Source organism: Lycorma delicatula, chromosome 2 (genome assembly GCF_047948215.1).
Source record: "Lycorma delicatula isolate Av1 chromosome 2, ASM4794821v1, whole genome shotgun sequence".
In the NCBI taxonomy this organism is placed as follows: domain Eukaryota; kingdom Metazoa; phylum Arthropoda; class Insecta; order Hemiptera; family Fulgoridae; genus Lycorma; species Lycorma delicatula.
In genome coordinates this window covers 231763747-231780625 of record NC_134456.1, presented here as the reverse complement: position 1 = coordinate 231780625, position 16879 = coordinate 231763747, and the positions used below count along the sequence as shown (strand labels likewise).

The 16879-nt window shown below is 30.1% G+C and overlaps 2 protein-coding genes across 2 annotated transcripts in view; one reads left to right on the top strand and one right to left on the bottom strand.

Annotated features, from left to right (window-relative positions):
* Vps52 (vacuolar protein sorting 52) overlaps window positions 1-687 on the bottom strand; it is a 43597-nt gene extending 42910 nt beyond the window's left edge. Inside the window, exon 1 of the mRNA XM_075357336.1 lies at window positions 370-687. The gene's annotated coding sequence lies outside the window, so the exon portion shown is untranslated. The remainder of the gene's footprint in view (window positions 1-369) is intronic.
* Window positions 688-1002: 315 nt separating this feature from the next.
* RpS18 (ribosomal protein S18) lies at window positions 1003-15602 on the top strand. Its single transcript, XM_075357335.1, has 5 exons — window positions 1003-1153; window positions 1936-2121; window positions 3707-3808; window positions 14518-14609; window positions 15415-15602. The coding sequence occupies exons 1-5, from the start codon at window positions 1151-1153 to the stop codon at window positions 15488-15490; spliced, it is 459 nt and encodes a 152-aa protein (XP_075213450.1). The 5' UTR covers window positions 1003-1150; the 3' UTR covers window positions 15491-15602.
* The last annotated feature ends 1277 nt before the right edge of the window (window positions 15603-16879 follow it).

The following is a 16879-nucleotide window of genomic DNA, read 5'->3' as shown; positions in this document are numbered from 1 at the left end:
TGTGGGCTACTAGGTCGCCATGTTTGTTACATATTCTGTCAATTTGAAAATGACAGTAATTTTCTTACCTGGAAATGTTCATAAGTTCAGAAACACCAGGTTGATGTTTCTCATCAGATGCTTTGGCTCTGAATTTCATGTAAAATGTTATTTATAATTGTGAATTTACTAATATGTGCAAAAAGATTTATTCTACAGTATAGACACTAGCTTAAAGCGGTGTTTCCAAAGGAATGTTGGGCTGTGTAGAGTATTGTGTACGTGTTGTGTAGGGTGGGATGCTGTTAAAATGTCAGTTCTGATTTCTGTAAAACAACATATTAAATTAATAAATACATCAAAAATCAAATATATGACTCCACTACTTACTAACGGGATTTACATAATCAATTTAAAACGGTCGCCAACATCAACTCCACATTTCCAATGATGAAGCAGCTGGATAACTGGATGTCAAATTATTTTCTGGAAGTATATTTTATATTTAATTTGCGAGTCCTAAATAATTAAATTTTTTCCACATTAATAACTAAAATAATATTTACAAGAGGAACGAAGTGTCATGAGTGAAAGCAATATGAAATTAGCATACAATAAAAAACGACAAATATTCTAGACATAAACATTCTTCATAACCTCTCAAATATAATAATTTTCATCTTCAAACGTCAAACAGTCTTCAACTTATCCACTATCAGCTGATGTTGTAAGCCAGGTAGACAAAATACACAATAAATAGTAAAATTTACTATTTTACATTTCCACTTTATCTACTAATCCAGAATACATATGAAATTTATTTATTTTTATTTTCAAAATGCTTTATTAAATATTATTTTATTGTCAAATTTATTTTCTTAACTCATAGTTGCAGTTCAAGTGAACATTAAATACCAATTTTCATTTTAAAAAATAAATCTTAAATCATTATAAAAATAAATTTTCATTAAATAAATGAAAGTCTATTTGAAAATTTGACTATTTATTTTTGTTTTTGTAAATTTTATCACTTATAGAAACGAATTAGTTCACTCAATTAGGTTTATGTAAATACCAGTGAAGTACCTTCCGGCGTGTCTCTGAAAGAGGAAGTTCTCTGATGTGTGGTTTGGTTATAGTTCTTGCTTGTTAGTTTCCTGAACGTTAAAAAATGGTTAGTATAAACTTTGCGTTTTACTCATATTTTTGTTGTATATTAATAAATTACAATTATTTTACATAAATGTTGGTTACACGATGTTTTGTCACTACAAACTTGCTTGACGCATGTCTCTACTGTTAGAGCATGGTAGTGAAAAGACATAAATTAATTTTATACTACTGATTTACGTATTTGTTTTTGCAGTATAATTATTTAGAAGTAACATTTTGGATGTATTTCATTTTAGTGGTGTTTAATTTCTGTGCGGTCCTTAGTTTAGTTACACAGAAGGGTTAAGTAATGCTAACTTTAAGAACTGGAACTTTTTACACTGGAAACCAGTGTAAATGGTGAAAACCGTTTAGTATTAAAAGATTTCGGGTCCATTCTAGTTTGTAAATAACCACTTCATTTTTTCTGTTGAGACGTGGTAACGTATTTATTTAATTTAAAAAACGTTGAGTACGTAGTCTCTCGGCCACCACATGTTAAATAAGCCATTAAAGATGCAGGCACTTTTTCGTGTCGTTTTCCCCAATCTAATCCGTATAGTTTTGTCCAGTAAAATACATTTTTCTATCATGCTGCAGTCTAGAAAATTGCAGAAGTGAGAGGGGTTTAATGGTAAGTATTCTTCAAAACTAATTGAGCTTAATCCGTAACAAGTGAAAGTTGATTTTACAAAAGGTTACAATTTAGTTATAATGATGTGATGGAAAATACAAATTGATCTTTGAAATTTGTTGGAACTTTAAATAATTTAACTAATTTATATATTTTGTATTTTTTTCTAGTCACTTGTAATACCAGAAAAATTTCAGCATATTCTCCGTATTATGGGAACAAACATTGATGGCAAGCGTAAAGTTATGTTTGCTATGACCGCTATTAAGGGTGTGGGTAGGAGATACGCAAATATTGTATTAAAAAAAGCAGACATTGACTTAGACAAACGTGCAGGAGAATGTTCGGAAGAAGAGGTATGTATAAATGTATTTGTTTGGTTTGTGGATTATATGTATTAGAAATTCTGGGAGCACAGTTAACGGTGTAATGCATTGAAAGATGTGTATTATTACTGGTAGCCTGTGCTAAATTAAATGCATTATTTTTCCCTTGGGCCTGATATACTTAAATGTACATCAGGTGTGTTCTTGATATGCTATAATTATATTGAATAATCTTAATATTTTTATGTAGATTTTGTTCATATTGCTTCTTTATTGTCTTTTATCTAGTAAAACGTTTTACTGTAATTAGCTATAATTGGTTGTAGCCATCTATTTTAACTGACTTATAAATTCATAAATATGCATTTGTAGTTTATTAGGTTATAATTTACAATTAGGAGCTCGCTTCCGATTTTGCTGAAATTTGGAATAAACCTTATTTACGGCTTAAGTTATTCATTTTTATTTGAATTGAACATTTCTATCAGAATTCCTTTTACCTGAGTTACATCCCTCTTAAATTACATAGTACCCTCCAAAAGTTTATAATTCAATATTACGTAAGTGTAAAATAGATTATTTATGGAGTAAATTGCTTGGTTTAAGTGAATTTCTGTTGAGTTTAGTTAGGTTTAGGTAATTCTGTATACTGAACTTCGTACAAAATCACCCACTTCACTTGCTAATGTCTAATTAATGTTAAATATTAAATTGCCTGATTGTTAGGCTGAGTCCTTAGTTATATACCATAACCATTTATTTTGTTTGAAACTTATTTTACCCATACATAATCTTCAACTGTGGTTAAAATTGAGGGATGCAACTCGGGTGAAAGGTATTTCCAATGAAAATCTCAATTTTAATGAATAACTTAGGTTGTAATTAAGGTATATACAAAATTTCATCAAAATCAGAGGTGAGTCCCTAATTGTAAATATTTACCTCTAATTAAATCTATTTCTATAATTATTTAATTATAAAATATGTGAATTTAGAATAGTTGGTAAAATTTTAACTAAATTGGTTTTCTTATAAGTAATAAATTTATAGTTTTGTTAATTTAAAAAAAAAAAAAATATTTTATTCGATTATTGGCATTAAGATCATGGCAGAACTGGTGGTTGTAATTAATATCTTGAGTAGCGTTAAATGATTAGAAAAACACAAAAAGATTAGATTGAAAATCATTGTATACCAAAAGTTTTGTAGTATGTTACGAGAAGATATTTTATTGTACTGACATTCTTGTAAAAAGTTAATTTTACTAAACAGTCTGTCAGATTAGCTTTCCCGTGTAATTTCTTGTTTTTAGAAAGAAAACATATATTTTTGTCTTCCTATAATTCTTTTTTTTACTTGTCTTCAATAATAGTCATAAAAAGAAACTTATTAATAGGTTTTACAGTTCATTGTTCTTGCTCTACTTATGTTACATTTGCTTTGGTGTATGTTGCAATTATAGTAAGAATGTAATGCAAAGATGGATCTATATTTGTTTTAATATGCAATTGAGTAGACATCTTTTTTTCAGTTATTAGTCCATTAACTTTACTTAAGGGATAGCTACTGTTGAATATAGAAAAGTATAAATCATTTTTTAATTATTTTTTTTTAGGTTGAAAAAATTGTTACAATTATGTGCAATCCACGTCAATATAAAATCCCTGATTGGTTTCTGAACAGACAGAAAGATATACAAGATGGAAAATATTCACAGGTGAGCAAATTTCTCTTATATCTCCTTTGTGCTAACTAAATATTTATGTTAAGTTAGCTGTTTCTCCATTGTAGTTGATTTATTTAGTACACTATGATATGTACTATAATATTGTATATTTAGGAGTAATTGTGAGTGATTAATTCTATATTTCTTTCTGCTGTAAGTTTGTTTGTTTCGATGCAGTATTACACTTATGCATTAAATCATGGCAAATTATGTAGACATCCTCTCATGCACCACTCCCATGTCTACTGTGGAAGAAGCTGCATACAATTTGTGGATCACAGGAACAATCTATTCTGACTCATTCACAATGGAGAACTTATGTCATCTTCTGCAGTCGCAACTAACTTGGTAGATTTTCTTCATTCAGTGTCTCTTACTTCATTGTATACTAATGAATTTCAGTAATATAAGATACAGATAGAAATAGTACTGTTAAACACTTGACGATTCGATCAGTGGATTAAATGCTCCCTTTACATTCAGTCAGTTGCCGCATGCACTTAAAAAAACTCACAGAATATCTCCCCTGGACCTGACAACATTAATCTTGGTATGCTGTCGATCCTTCCCAGTTTGGCACTACAGCACCAATTGCGTATTTATAACGTGTTCTCTGCGCAAGTCTTCTCACCTGTTTGGTCAGAAGCCATTGTCATATCAGTACTTCCCTGGTAAAGACAAAGGATGCTTCTCAGACTGCCACCCTATCTCCTTGATAGAATTTTTTGCAAATTGATAAAGAAAATGGTGAACCGCAGGCTTACTTGGTATTTATAGAAACATGCCCTTGTATCTTTGTAACTGTGGTTTCCACCAAGGATGATCTTCCATTGACCATGGGTATCACTGGAAACAGCTATCCAAAATAATTAATTGTCTGCTCTGCTATCTTCTTCGACATCAGGAGGGCATACGATATGGCCTAGCAACATGGTATTCTAAACACTCTGAAAGAATGGAGGATTCATGAGCAATATGCTTGGGTATTCAATTTTAATTCAACAAATGATCAGTGCATCACTATTTTTGATTTTGATGGTATTTGATTTATGGACTACCCACCTCATAGTGACCAAAAAAAAAAAAAATTTTTTTCTTTATTAATAAACTATTTTCTAACTCGCCAACAGGTAAAAACAGTCATTTTCATCACTTTTTTTCCTGTAGCATTCTTATTTACATTGTACAGAGAATCAAAAAGGGCTTTTTGGAAAGAGTAAAAGTGGAACTTCATCATAGTGTACTCAAAATTCATTTTGTTACATAACCGAATCTTGCAGTGTTTACTGAATTTACATTTACATTTTTTCCTTCAAATTTTGGGCCTCAAATATATAATGAAAGGCTTCGGGTAACAAGCTTGTTTTTTATATTTTTACTCTCGGGTACTAGTAATATGTATAAGAAAAATTGGGACTGTTACAGTGTCCTTCATTAAAAAAATGGTCGCCAAATCATATGATTTTGAAAATGTCTCATTTTTGGGATCCAAGAACCACATATGGGACAGGTGGCAAAAATTTTAAATGTTTACAGCAGTAAGTACTTTTTATACACTTTAAAACCATGTAAAATGTTTCTGTTACTCGAAGAGGTTGACAAGTAATGAAGCTAACAAAACTGCTAAGAACACCGTTCCTTCTAACCGTAAACAGTGTATCCAAAAATATTGATGTTATATATTTTTTTCAGATTATAAAAATTACAACTAAACTTATTAGAATGAATAAATTGATAATAAATAGTCAATTACAAAATGATAACTAGTCAGTTACAGAATGTAAATAATAATTGCAAAATGGTAAACAGTTCAATCACATTAACAAGTTGTTCAATTCACTTTTACCTTATTTTACTCCTGCTAATGGAAGTTATGAATAAATCTTGCACTTCTTGATAATAAACTTAATTAACATAACTTTGTGCTCTTGCCATTTTTTTATTGAGTAGAACTGATAAGTCCTCGTTCATTTTTGGTGTAATCTTGTGTCCACTTCCAGTAGTTGATGGAAAAAGCTGTGAAACATAACTGTGAAAGGTTCTGTTTCTGGACTGTTGTGATTACTTGATGACGAGAACTGAGGTCTTTAATCTCTTGAACATCTTTATTAGAGCAGAAAATAAATGTTATATTTTTAATGTCTTGCAATAATTGTACATTTCAGAGGGTATAACAATTTGATTTTTGACTGTCCTTTGAAGGTTTGATTTAGTGACAGTCCTTTTCACAGTTCCACCAATATCATCATATGGTCCTTTTCCATGGGATGAGGTAAAAAAAATATTATTCAGCTGAGATTTAAAATCTTGATGGTAGCACAAACGTATGAAAATTATTTTGTTTTTATACTGGGCCATAAGAAAAATAAAAAAAATTGTTTAACTTGCAGTAACAGTTTTTTTACTTTATAATTTGCTTTTAGAAGCAGAAGAATGATGTAGTATTGTGCTTCAAGTATTCAGTAATCACACAGTAGCTTTGGCTTTGTCATTTTCCTTCTTTTTTAAAATATATGAGAAATGGATGTACTGTAGCATAAGTTTTTGACCACTGATATGACTGAATTTCATCCTGTATCACAAAAGGAACATTTTGAGAGAAGTCTCCCATTATAATACATTCACCCTCCAACAAGTTTTCCATTTTAATGTTGAGGAAATTAGCTTGTTTCTTTGCAACAAAATAATGCCGTTTTAGCTATTTAAATTTTCAGTAAGTTTATCTAAGTACTCTTGAAATGGAAGAATTTGAGTGGTTCACAACGGTCATCAGAAACCCAGGGTGAGAAGATAATTTCAGAATCAAAGTCATCCCAGTTCTTTTGCTGTAATCTGAGCAATTCATTAGTGTCTGGACATTTTTCACACTGGCAGCATGCGCGTTTCATTTTCTATATCACATACCATGGTTGAAAGGAGAATTTTACCAAATTTCATTTTTAGAGCAGATAATATGAGTTTTTACATTTTGGTTGATGACACACACACATAAACAGAGTGGAGTACCTGACCCATCAGCCAGAACACAAAATTTAAATCCTAAACCAGGAAATTTTGAAAAACCAATTTTTAAATTGTTTTTCTTTGAAGGCTGTGTACAATTCTTATAAGTTGCATAAATAAAAACATTTCATCAATTACGTGATGGTTTCTTTTTGTACATTTGTGGCAAAATTCCACTTGTTTTAACTAATTGTTTGGATTGATGGGCTAAATACTGACTTATTGTAAATTCATTTTGAATGCTCCAGCTGCTTGGTAATAAACCTTATTAATTTTTTCTGGGTTGAAACTAAACTAGTTTCTTCTGTAGAAATATTTAAATCAAAGGAATCTTTTAATTTTCTGGTAACTGACTCTGCTGTTTTTGTAACTTTATTTTTTTTAATTAGTTCCTTTGTGCTGCTCGATAATTTATTAACCTTAACAGTAGTAATCCAAGTGCTGAACAAGCTTTATTCACTGACTCTACTATAGCATTGAGGCTCAAATGTATCTTGACATTTCGGTTTGCTTTCTGTATCATCTTGTGGTTTTTGTATTATGTTTAAGCATTTCATACACAGTGCTCTGCCTGGAATTAATTTTAAATTTGGATTGCTTGTTGACAGTGTCAAAGATATTTCTCAAAGAGATTTCTTAACTGGTTTATTGTGACAGCTAAATGAGTCAGAGTAATTTTTCCCATTAATATGAAAATATTTATCTAAATATTCAATTTTATGAAAGGTACAGATATTTTTTGTTTCTGTACATCCACTTCTTAAAGATACCAATGTTATTTGCTGTTTAGTAAACTAAAATATTGTGCAATACTGAAGATTATTAACAAGTATACATTACCTAACTGCAGTATTAACACAAATAACATTATTAACAAACTATCTATAATATAAGCTATCTCATTATAGACATATCAAAATATTTTGTATAGTAGGCCTACATTATTATCTGAAAAAATACATGCTGTTAATTTTTTTGGATACATGTTCACAGTTAGAAGGAATGGTGTTTTTAGCAGTTTTGATGGCTTCATTACTCATTTCCTTTGAGTAAAAAAATAAATTTTATATAATTTTAAAGTACATAAAAAATACTTAGAGCTGTAAATGTTTCAGATTTTTTCTTTTGTCCCACATGTGGTTTTTGGGACCCAAAATCTTACAATTTGGCGGCCATCGTTTTTTTAATGAAGGAGACTAACAGTTCAATTTTTTTTATAAGTACTACCAGTACCTAAGAGTTAAATACAGGCCTGTTTCCCTAAGTCTTCAATTTTTTATTTTGGGCCCAAAATTAAAAAAAAAAACAATTTGTAAATGTAACTTCAGTAAACATTACAAGATTTGGTTATGTAACAAAATGAATTTTAAGCACACTAAGATGAAGTTCCATTTTTACTCTTTTCAAAAAGCCCTTTTTGACCTCTGTATGATGTAAAGTAAGAACTATAGCTCATGGAAAATGTGACAAAAATGGCTGTTTTTACCTATTAGCAAGTTAGAAAATAGCCTATTTCCCAAGAAAAAATGTTTTAAAAATATGAAAAAAAATTTTTTTGGCCGCTACGAGGTGGTAGTTACATATACCAAATAACATCAAAATCAAAAATAGTGATGCAATCAAATTTTTGAAAATTTGTTGAATTAAAATGGAATACCCCACTTACCTTTATTAAGATTTTCTTAAATGACCAAACTTGCTGTATTTATGTTGGATATTCTGTGTTGAGTAGTGTCACCTTGGAAAATAGATTGTATATTAAGTGCCACCTTGTTTGCTATAGTCATCAGCTGTATTATTAAACTTGTGCAGCCACCTTGTTTCATATTCTCTATTTGTTGATGATTTTGCTATATATACCATGTCCTATTCAACAGCCACAGCTGAGAATATATTACTAAAGAATATATATATCTTGCCTTGAAGCTTGGTCCAAGGTCACCAGCTTCACCTTCTCATCTTAGAAAACCCAATGTACAGTCTATTCTTGCCCACAAGACTCTTTTAATCCACTAGTCTTTCTCAACGAAGAGTCAATTGCTATCTCTTCTGACTTTTTAGGTTTGCTTTTTTAAAGCTTCTTGCGTGGGTCAAACACACAAAACAGTTAAAAGCGAAACATTTGAAAATTCTAGATAGGCTATGAGTTCTTAATAATACCAATTGGAGAGCCGATAATCACGTATGCTGCATTTTTTATTCTTTAGTTCAGTCCTGTTCGGATTATGTTTGCATCATCTACTCTTTAGCATATCAACCATGCTTAAGATGCTGGATGCTGTACATCATGCTTTCCTTCACCTTTCTATACATCAAGACCTGTCGTAAGCATATTTGCTGATTGCGGTGAGCCATCACTTTGGGGTAGATGAGACCAGTTGCAACATCTGACTTTGCCCTTCTTAAAGGAAAACTGAATCGCCTAGTTTTTAAAGCAGTCCTTGCAAACCCTCATTTACAACGTTTTAATGGACTTTCCATGGGTGTTCGTACCTGGCATCTACTGTACCTTTTAAATTTTTACACAACTTCTGTTTTCTGAGCCTACCCCCTGTTCATATCCTTTGTAGAGACTTGAAAAACATAAATTTTAATTTTAACCTTACCACAAATAATAAAAAATCAACAACTATTATCTTTCAGCAAATGTTTTACAAATCTCTCTCAAAGACAAACCCAGACACAGTAGTATACACAGATGGGTCAAAGCAGAATGTTACCATTAGATGCACTGTCAATGGCAGAACTTATATGTTTGATCTATGCAGTATTACAAGCGTCTTAACTTCTGAACTGTTTGCCATGAACAAGGCTTTGAATATCATTAACCCAAAATACCATCATATCATTATTTGTAGCATTTGTGTAGTGCACTTCAAGCATTAAGAAATTTGTATTCCAGACATCCTATCATCACCAGAATTTATAATGCAATTGCAGAGTTGAATCGTAGCAGTATACAAGTCAGTTTCTGCAGGATACCTAGCCATGTGGGAATTCCTCTACCAAAGATGCACGGCCAACCATATTTCACCACTCTGTTACTGTTGCTGATTTTATTAATTCTGTTACACACACCAAAAATTGAAAAATTCTCTCCACACATTAAAGTTAAAAAAGTACAAGACTGAGTGAGCTAATTTCATAAAAGAATGCAGGCTGCATTGTGATCTTGTATAAAATGTAAGCATAAAAATTGGGTTTAAGTTCTAACAGCAGTTCGTTTCATACATAGTAGGGGCAAAGAGGTGATGCCAAGCGAAATCAACGAAAGGTGGAAGCAACTATGCCTAATTGTTAACTGAAACAACTACATAAGAGAGAACATTCTTATAAGCCCAACAAAAATTGGCATCAATGGTTTCATAGTCAAGTTTGTAAAATTTACATAAGAGAATAATGATGATGAGTGTGTGCTTTTATAACAGTGGGTGTTTAGTGAAATTGGCAAAATGTTATCGTAAGTAAATAATCCATTAGTACGTATTAATAAATAATTTAATTATATTTGTAATTGTATAATATATTGAGAAAAAAAAGAATGACTATCCATTAATACCAAATTACTTTATTATGAAAATTAAAATTGAACTTGTTTTATTTCAGACTTTCCCTTACTTAGTTTTGAAAAATCGAAATTATATTTTGTAATTTAGATTCTTTTTCTATTTAGATTTATTCAAGATATATTAAAATGTTGAGCTTGATTAATGATGTATGATTTGGGATTTGTAAATGACTTTTCTTTGTTATTTTGTGTGCACAGTAAACGGTGTAATGCATTAATTAATGTGCATTATTACTGGTAGCCTGTGCTAAAGCAGAAAAGCATTTTTCGTTTAGGCTTGACATGTTGAATACAAAGGATCTATGTCAAGTGTTTTGTTTAATGTGCAACATTTCTACTATTTGTACTTTTATATTATTACTATTAGTATTAAACAGCAGCTACAGCTGCTGTTTAGGTTATGTTGACTTCGCATACTGACAAATCATATGTATATCAAAATAACTAACTAAATATAACCTACACCCGCTTCGCTCGCTAACCTCTTATAATTAACATTAAATATGCATAATATATACAACTTATTAATAATATAACCTTAATGTTATAGCACCGAAATAAGTGCTTAATGTTAATCCACCGAAATCCGATTGGTCAATCGGATTAAAGCTGTAGCTGCGGTGGCGTTAATACGTAAGAGGTTAGCAAGCATAGGTTATATTTAGTTAGGTTATTTTGATATACGTACAATTTGTCAGTACACGAAGTCAACATAACCTAAACAGCAGCTGTAGCTGCGGTGGCGTTAATACGTAAGTACCATATTAACACTATTGTCATAAACAAAAAAACTTATTGTAACAAACACAGTATGTGCTTATATAATTATTTTATTCTTAATGGGTGAATGAGAATTAATGGTAAACAGTTGTAATTTGATGGAAATCTTGTTCGATAATGGCATTTAGCTGTCATGGTGTTTTTCTATAATGACCTGTTGATTCAAGCTGTGAACCTTAATTGGGATTTCCAGTTAGCGTAATCTGAAATTACAAGGTGCCATATTTGAATAATAAGCTGCTAGGGGAATTTGGGGAATCAAATGCTTACTTAAATTATTTGTGAACTAGGTGCTAGGATTGGGCTGGCAAGTTGTCATCATGAATTTTCTAGTAGTAGAATTTCATTAGTCTTGTTTTTCTTGATGAAACGGCATTATGAGAATTTCTTGTTAATATATATTAAAACATTTTGACATAGAGTTGATGTATAACTGTCCTATAGAAGTTAAAAAAGACATCAATTATACTTATCTCTTAATTTATTTTTTTTCTGGTTGAATTTGAAGCTTTTTTCACTTGCAATAACAGTCTTACTACCTTGCTCATATCCACACATCCAGTTTTCATTCTATTATCTTTTTTGCTGTTTATCTGTCTGTCCTAATCAGAATTGCTGTTTGTATAATCCAGCTTGTTTAGTGCAGTACCCGTGTAAAACTTTGAATATTTTACAGTAGCTTAGTTTTTGTTTAATGCTTGTTTCTGTAATGCATATGTCATCAGCAATTTCTCCTAGTCATCTAATGCGCTCTGAGATGAGATTCTAATTCTTCAGAAACTGAAACTTCAGCTATTGAAATGTTAATAATTATTATTTTTTTTTGTAACTACTGTAGCATCATTAGCATACATTTGGTGAATCTTATTTATCGTTTTAGTTTTAGTATTACTGAATTTTTTTAAACTTAATGCAATGCTGTTTTTCAAGTTATTTTATCATTGGTAATGAAATGATTATAATCATTAATCAGAACTATAATTATGTAAAAATTGCACAAGGTAGTAAGTAGCTGACTTAACTGACAAGTTTAAGTAATGTTTGCATTTTGTGGAAAATTAGCTACAACACTGCCCTACTGCTTCACTCCAGGCACTGTGAAAGAAAAAAAGAATAAGATGGATAATATAAACCATACCAAATTCAGTTAGCTTATAGAGTTTAAGTAAATAAACTCTGACTGTTTAACTGTCTGTTAAACAGTGTTCAGGTGGCTGATTCACAAGCATCTCCTGTAAATCCTGCTGCAATAAAAGAAACGAAATTACGTTAATAATCAGTAATCAGGTGCTATTACATTTTATAAAAATTATACATATATTTTTTAAATTGACATGCTAAATGATCAATAAATATTTCTTACTTAGTTTGGGACATCTAATAATAACCCATGAGTATTTTATTAAAATTGTTTATTGTTTTGTAGTTTCCTTGAGTTTTTTTTTAAGAGTTATGAAATTATCAATACTGTACTAACAGTAAAAGTTCACTAATATTTTAGATTAAATTTGTATGATAATAAATAATAAATTCAATTCAGTTTTCATCATCTGATTGCAAGAAATCCGTACTGCTGTCAGTATTAAGAGAAACCAAGAGCCTCAGTTTTGTTTTCCATTATATTATTCAATTCCCAATAATTTGGTTCAACAGTATCTGTTATATTTTTTATACAGTTTTTCTATTCTTGCCGGCCTGTTTCATAGATTTCTTTTAAATAAGTTTTTAACATCAAATATTTTATAAGTAATATGTTCTGATGCTACATAAATTGATTTGTCTCCAAATTAACTCAATTGGGTTGAGTTCACAGCGATAGGAAGATAATCTAAGCGCGGTTTTACAATTGGGTCTTGCTTATGCATCAATTTTATACACATTAAAATTATTTTTAATACACAAACCTTTTGCAGTAATTGGACCTTAAGTTTATCCTCATTAAAAATCATTCTTTTTGAACTAAGCCACATTTTGATATCATTCTTTTTCCTAGACTCTGATGGAATTTTTTCCTTTTTACATGAATGGTAGAGGGTGTTGTTCAAGACAAATTATCTTCCAGAAGAGGTAACACATCGCTAAACTGTTTCTCATTTAGACTCTACTGTAGATTTTGATTAGAAAATCCAGAGACCAAACTGTTTCACTGCCGTTATATGTAATTATGAGATACCTACATTTACCCTATGAAACTTTATTACTGTTTGATAAGCCCCACAGAAAGGCTTCTTATGATGAATTGACAGCTTTGTCTTTCCAAATGAGACTTCTCAAGTTTCATATGTTTTATGATGGCCTTCTGCTTCATTTTCAATGAAATATCTTCACCATATGATGATATCATCGCTGTCAATTAAAGCACTTTCCCATTCCTGTTTTTCGTAATCAAAATTCATACTTTTTAACAATTTATAAAAAGTTGTTCTTCAGAAATCTAGACGATCATTATTGTCATTTACAACTCTTAATACTTTTCTATTATAGGCAGTTTGTTTCAAAAATAAAATTCATGCACTTTTTTTACACAAATGGACTATTGTGTTTTTATCAAAATCATAACTTTTTTTTAATAGACTTCCAGGGTTTAGTTTTCTTAGGAGACTGCAGTTCATTATTAAATTTATACTCACAAATCACATTGTACAATGAAGCAGCACAACGTCCACTTATGTTAGCAATTTTGTTAACGGGATCTGAAAGCAATACTGTTGTATTTATCTATAATTTGCTTTTGTAAACATTTAAAATGAAGTTTTTTTCTGTACAACTTGAAGTGCTTTTTTTCGACGGGGAAATTATATCGTGCACTGAATCGGTATCAGACATGGTATCAAAATAATGGTATAACTCAAGACACACAGACAAAAATGTTGGAATACACTACACTCAAACAAAGTACCATGTTCCAGTAAACTTAGAAGAATTGCATTATATTAACTTTAAATAACAGAGTAATAAATAAGTAAAAGAAACACAAAAATTGAACATTAGAACAAAGGAGTGATCATGTGAAAAGATGGAGAGTTTAATAGAACTGAGAAGACAACATTATATAAATGTTTAATTACATGACTGATTAATTATATGGTGACTAATATATTAGTAATGATTATAATACTGTGTATAGATATACACAGGTGACTATAATTTGATTAGAGTCTGGTATTTTTTGGTGTAACATAAAATTATATTTTCACTATGATTTCGTACCTCGCTGAAATTCACGTGTTGTAATGATTACTTACTGCATGGATAGATTTATTCTTCTCTGATTTTTGTATTTTTAAGTTAAGCATCTTTAATTTGCATTATCATCATGTAGTAATTTTTCATTTCATTTTCTTTACAGTTAACATCTGCTAACCTTGACAGTAAGCTTCGTGATGATTTAGAAAGATTAAAAAAAATTCGAGCTCATCGTGGAATGAGACACTACTGGGGGTAAGGTCATTCTGTTTAATATAATTTTTTCATTGAGTTTATGTACTCTGTACATATTTTGTGGAAAACTTAGGTTAGAATTTCTGTTCAATTGTATAGTATTAAACCTTGCTGGTTCAGAAACATAACATCTTAAAAGTTGTGAAATTTTAGGATACCTAGGATCTTGGTTCAAATCCTTGTTAGGCTTTGTAATTTTTACGTGCTGTAAAATTTATTTCGTAAAGAAAAGTAACATGGCTATAATTTATCAGCCTGAATGAAGTTACTATTATGAATAGATGATATCTTGAATCAGGAGAAATAAGTCATGATTACTTTGGGCATGATGAAGATAAACAAATATATATAAAAAATAAAAATTCAAATGTGTTTGTGTTTAAAAGATTAGACCACAGATCATACTACATTGTATGTTACATGTGTTCTCTACTATATACATTAGTGGTGTAGTAGTTGTGAAAGTTTAACAAAAGATAAGTTCAGTACAAATTTATCTATATATCTTTCACCCCACCTCATCCCATCATCTTTCTGTCATAATTTGCTACAAATAATTTATGTGCTAAACATTATTTATGAAATAAATAAAAACATACAGTATTGCACAAACTACAACATAATTCAAATTTTTGTTTGCTTTTGTTAAGATTGTGCTAAATTAATAAACATTGCTGTTTGGGTCTATTGGTACTTTTTGTCAATGAACCTGTAGTTCAGTGTTACATGCTTTCTTAAGGAATAACAGGTTTTATTATCGCTTATTTTTTATAATTTAAAGTAATTATTAATTTTTTTCTTTCAGTTTGAGAGTGCGTGGTCAGCACACAAAAACCACTGGACGTAGAGGAAGAACTGTTGGTGTGTCTAAGAAGAAGTAAATGTATATTTTTTATTAAATAATAAATGTTCAGAAAATAAATTTATATTTTGTTTTTATTGAGATTATCAAAAAATGCTTTTAATAAACCGTGGTGATTTTTAAGACTGTGATCTTAGTCTAAATACTTAATTTTTCCCTTTGAATAAACAATATTACATTCAGTACATAAATTAATATTACCACCATCTGAAATATTCATACAATCGGAAAAATCAACCAAAGCAGTATAACTACTAAGGCAAATCTACTCTCGTCAACATTTCCTCCACACACCCGTTCAGACATTGTAAGTTTGATATATTTTCACACATTAAATTCCATTGAAAGATGTGGATTAACTGCACAAATATCAATTTCTAATTTAAATTTTGTGATTGATGTATAGTGGCGTTGAGCAAGGGAAAAGAGCTTGTGGTTGTGTTGCAGTGCTTGTGGAAACAAAGTGGAAGAAACATATTCGAAATTACACCTGTATTAATGGAAGTATAATCACTGTACATTTCAAAATAGATCGATATTACCTGACAGTAATTGGCATATATATGCCTGAAGAGGGGAAGAATAAATAAACAGAAGAATTTTATGAACACCTCCAAATTCAAGTGAATAAATATCATTCAGACTTTTTGATAATAGTGGGAGACCTGAATGCTAAAGTATGTAACCAACCAGTTCCAAATGTCTTACGATGTTTTGGTGAGCCTTGCTTGAATAAAAATGGGAAACAGCTAACATGAGTGAGCTGAAGTCACCAATATATATTTTTTTAAATATATTTTTAATTGGTTAAAATAAACCATAGAAAAAGAAGTGATTTTAACAATTTTGTGTCTTCTACATAAAATGTTTTATTGTGTTGTAGATGTATATTAAAAGTAATTTAGTATTGATCTCTGTGGTTTTTTGGCCAATATTTGACATAATTTCTTACTATTGGCCCTTGCTTATTTGCACATAGTTTTATAATTGCTTTATACTAGGCCAACACCAAATTCAAAATTCAGTTTAAATCTTATGTCTAAATGCCATCTTTTGAGAAGAATATATGAATTTTTAATTACGAGTACATATTTATGTGCAAAATGTTTCTGGGAAGTTTACTGGAAAATGCATCTAATTAGAATAATGTATAAATTATTAATCGTGAATGTTTTATGAAATTTAGAAAATTGAGTAACTTAATTTAATCCTTATAGAACTAAAAAATAATTTTTAAAAAGCCAACTAGCTTAATCTTATTTGAGCAATGTCGATTAAAAATTAACTGTATTTTTAATTAATTAAAAAAACAAGTTGCAGTAATTAAAAAACAATGTGCAGTAATAAAGCATTCTAAACTTGCTAGCTTCTATTAGTCGTACGAAACAAAAATACCCTACACTACTCT

Bases quoted from the DNA above. Each gene is read 5' to 3' on its own strand.
- RpS18 (XM_075357335.1), top strand. The intron at 3,809-14,517 runs GTGAGCAAATTT...TTTTCTTTACAG, and splicing joins AAGATGGAAAATATTCACAG to TTAACATCTGCTAACCTTGA. The intron at 14,610-15,414 runs GTAAGGTCATTC...TTTTTCTTTCAG, and splicing joins GGAATGAGACACTACTGGGG to TTTGAGAGTGCGTGGTCAGC.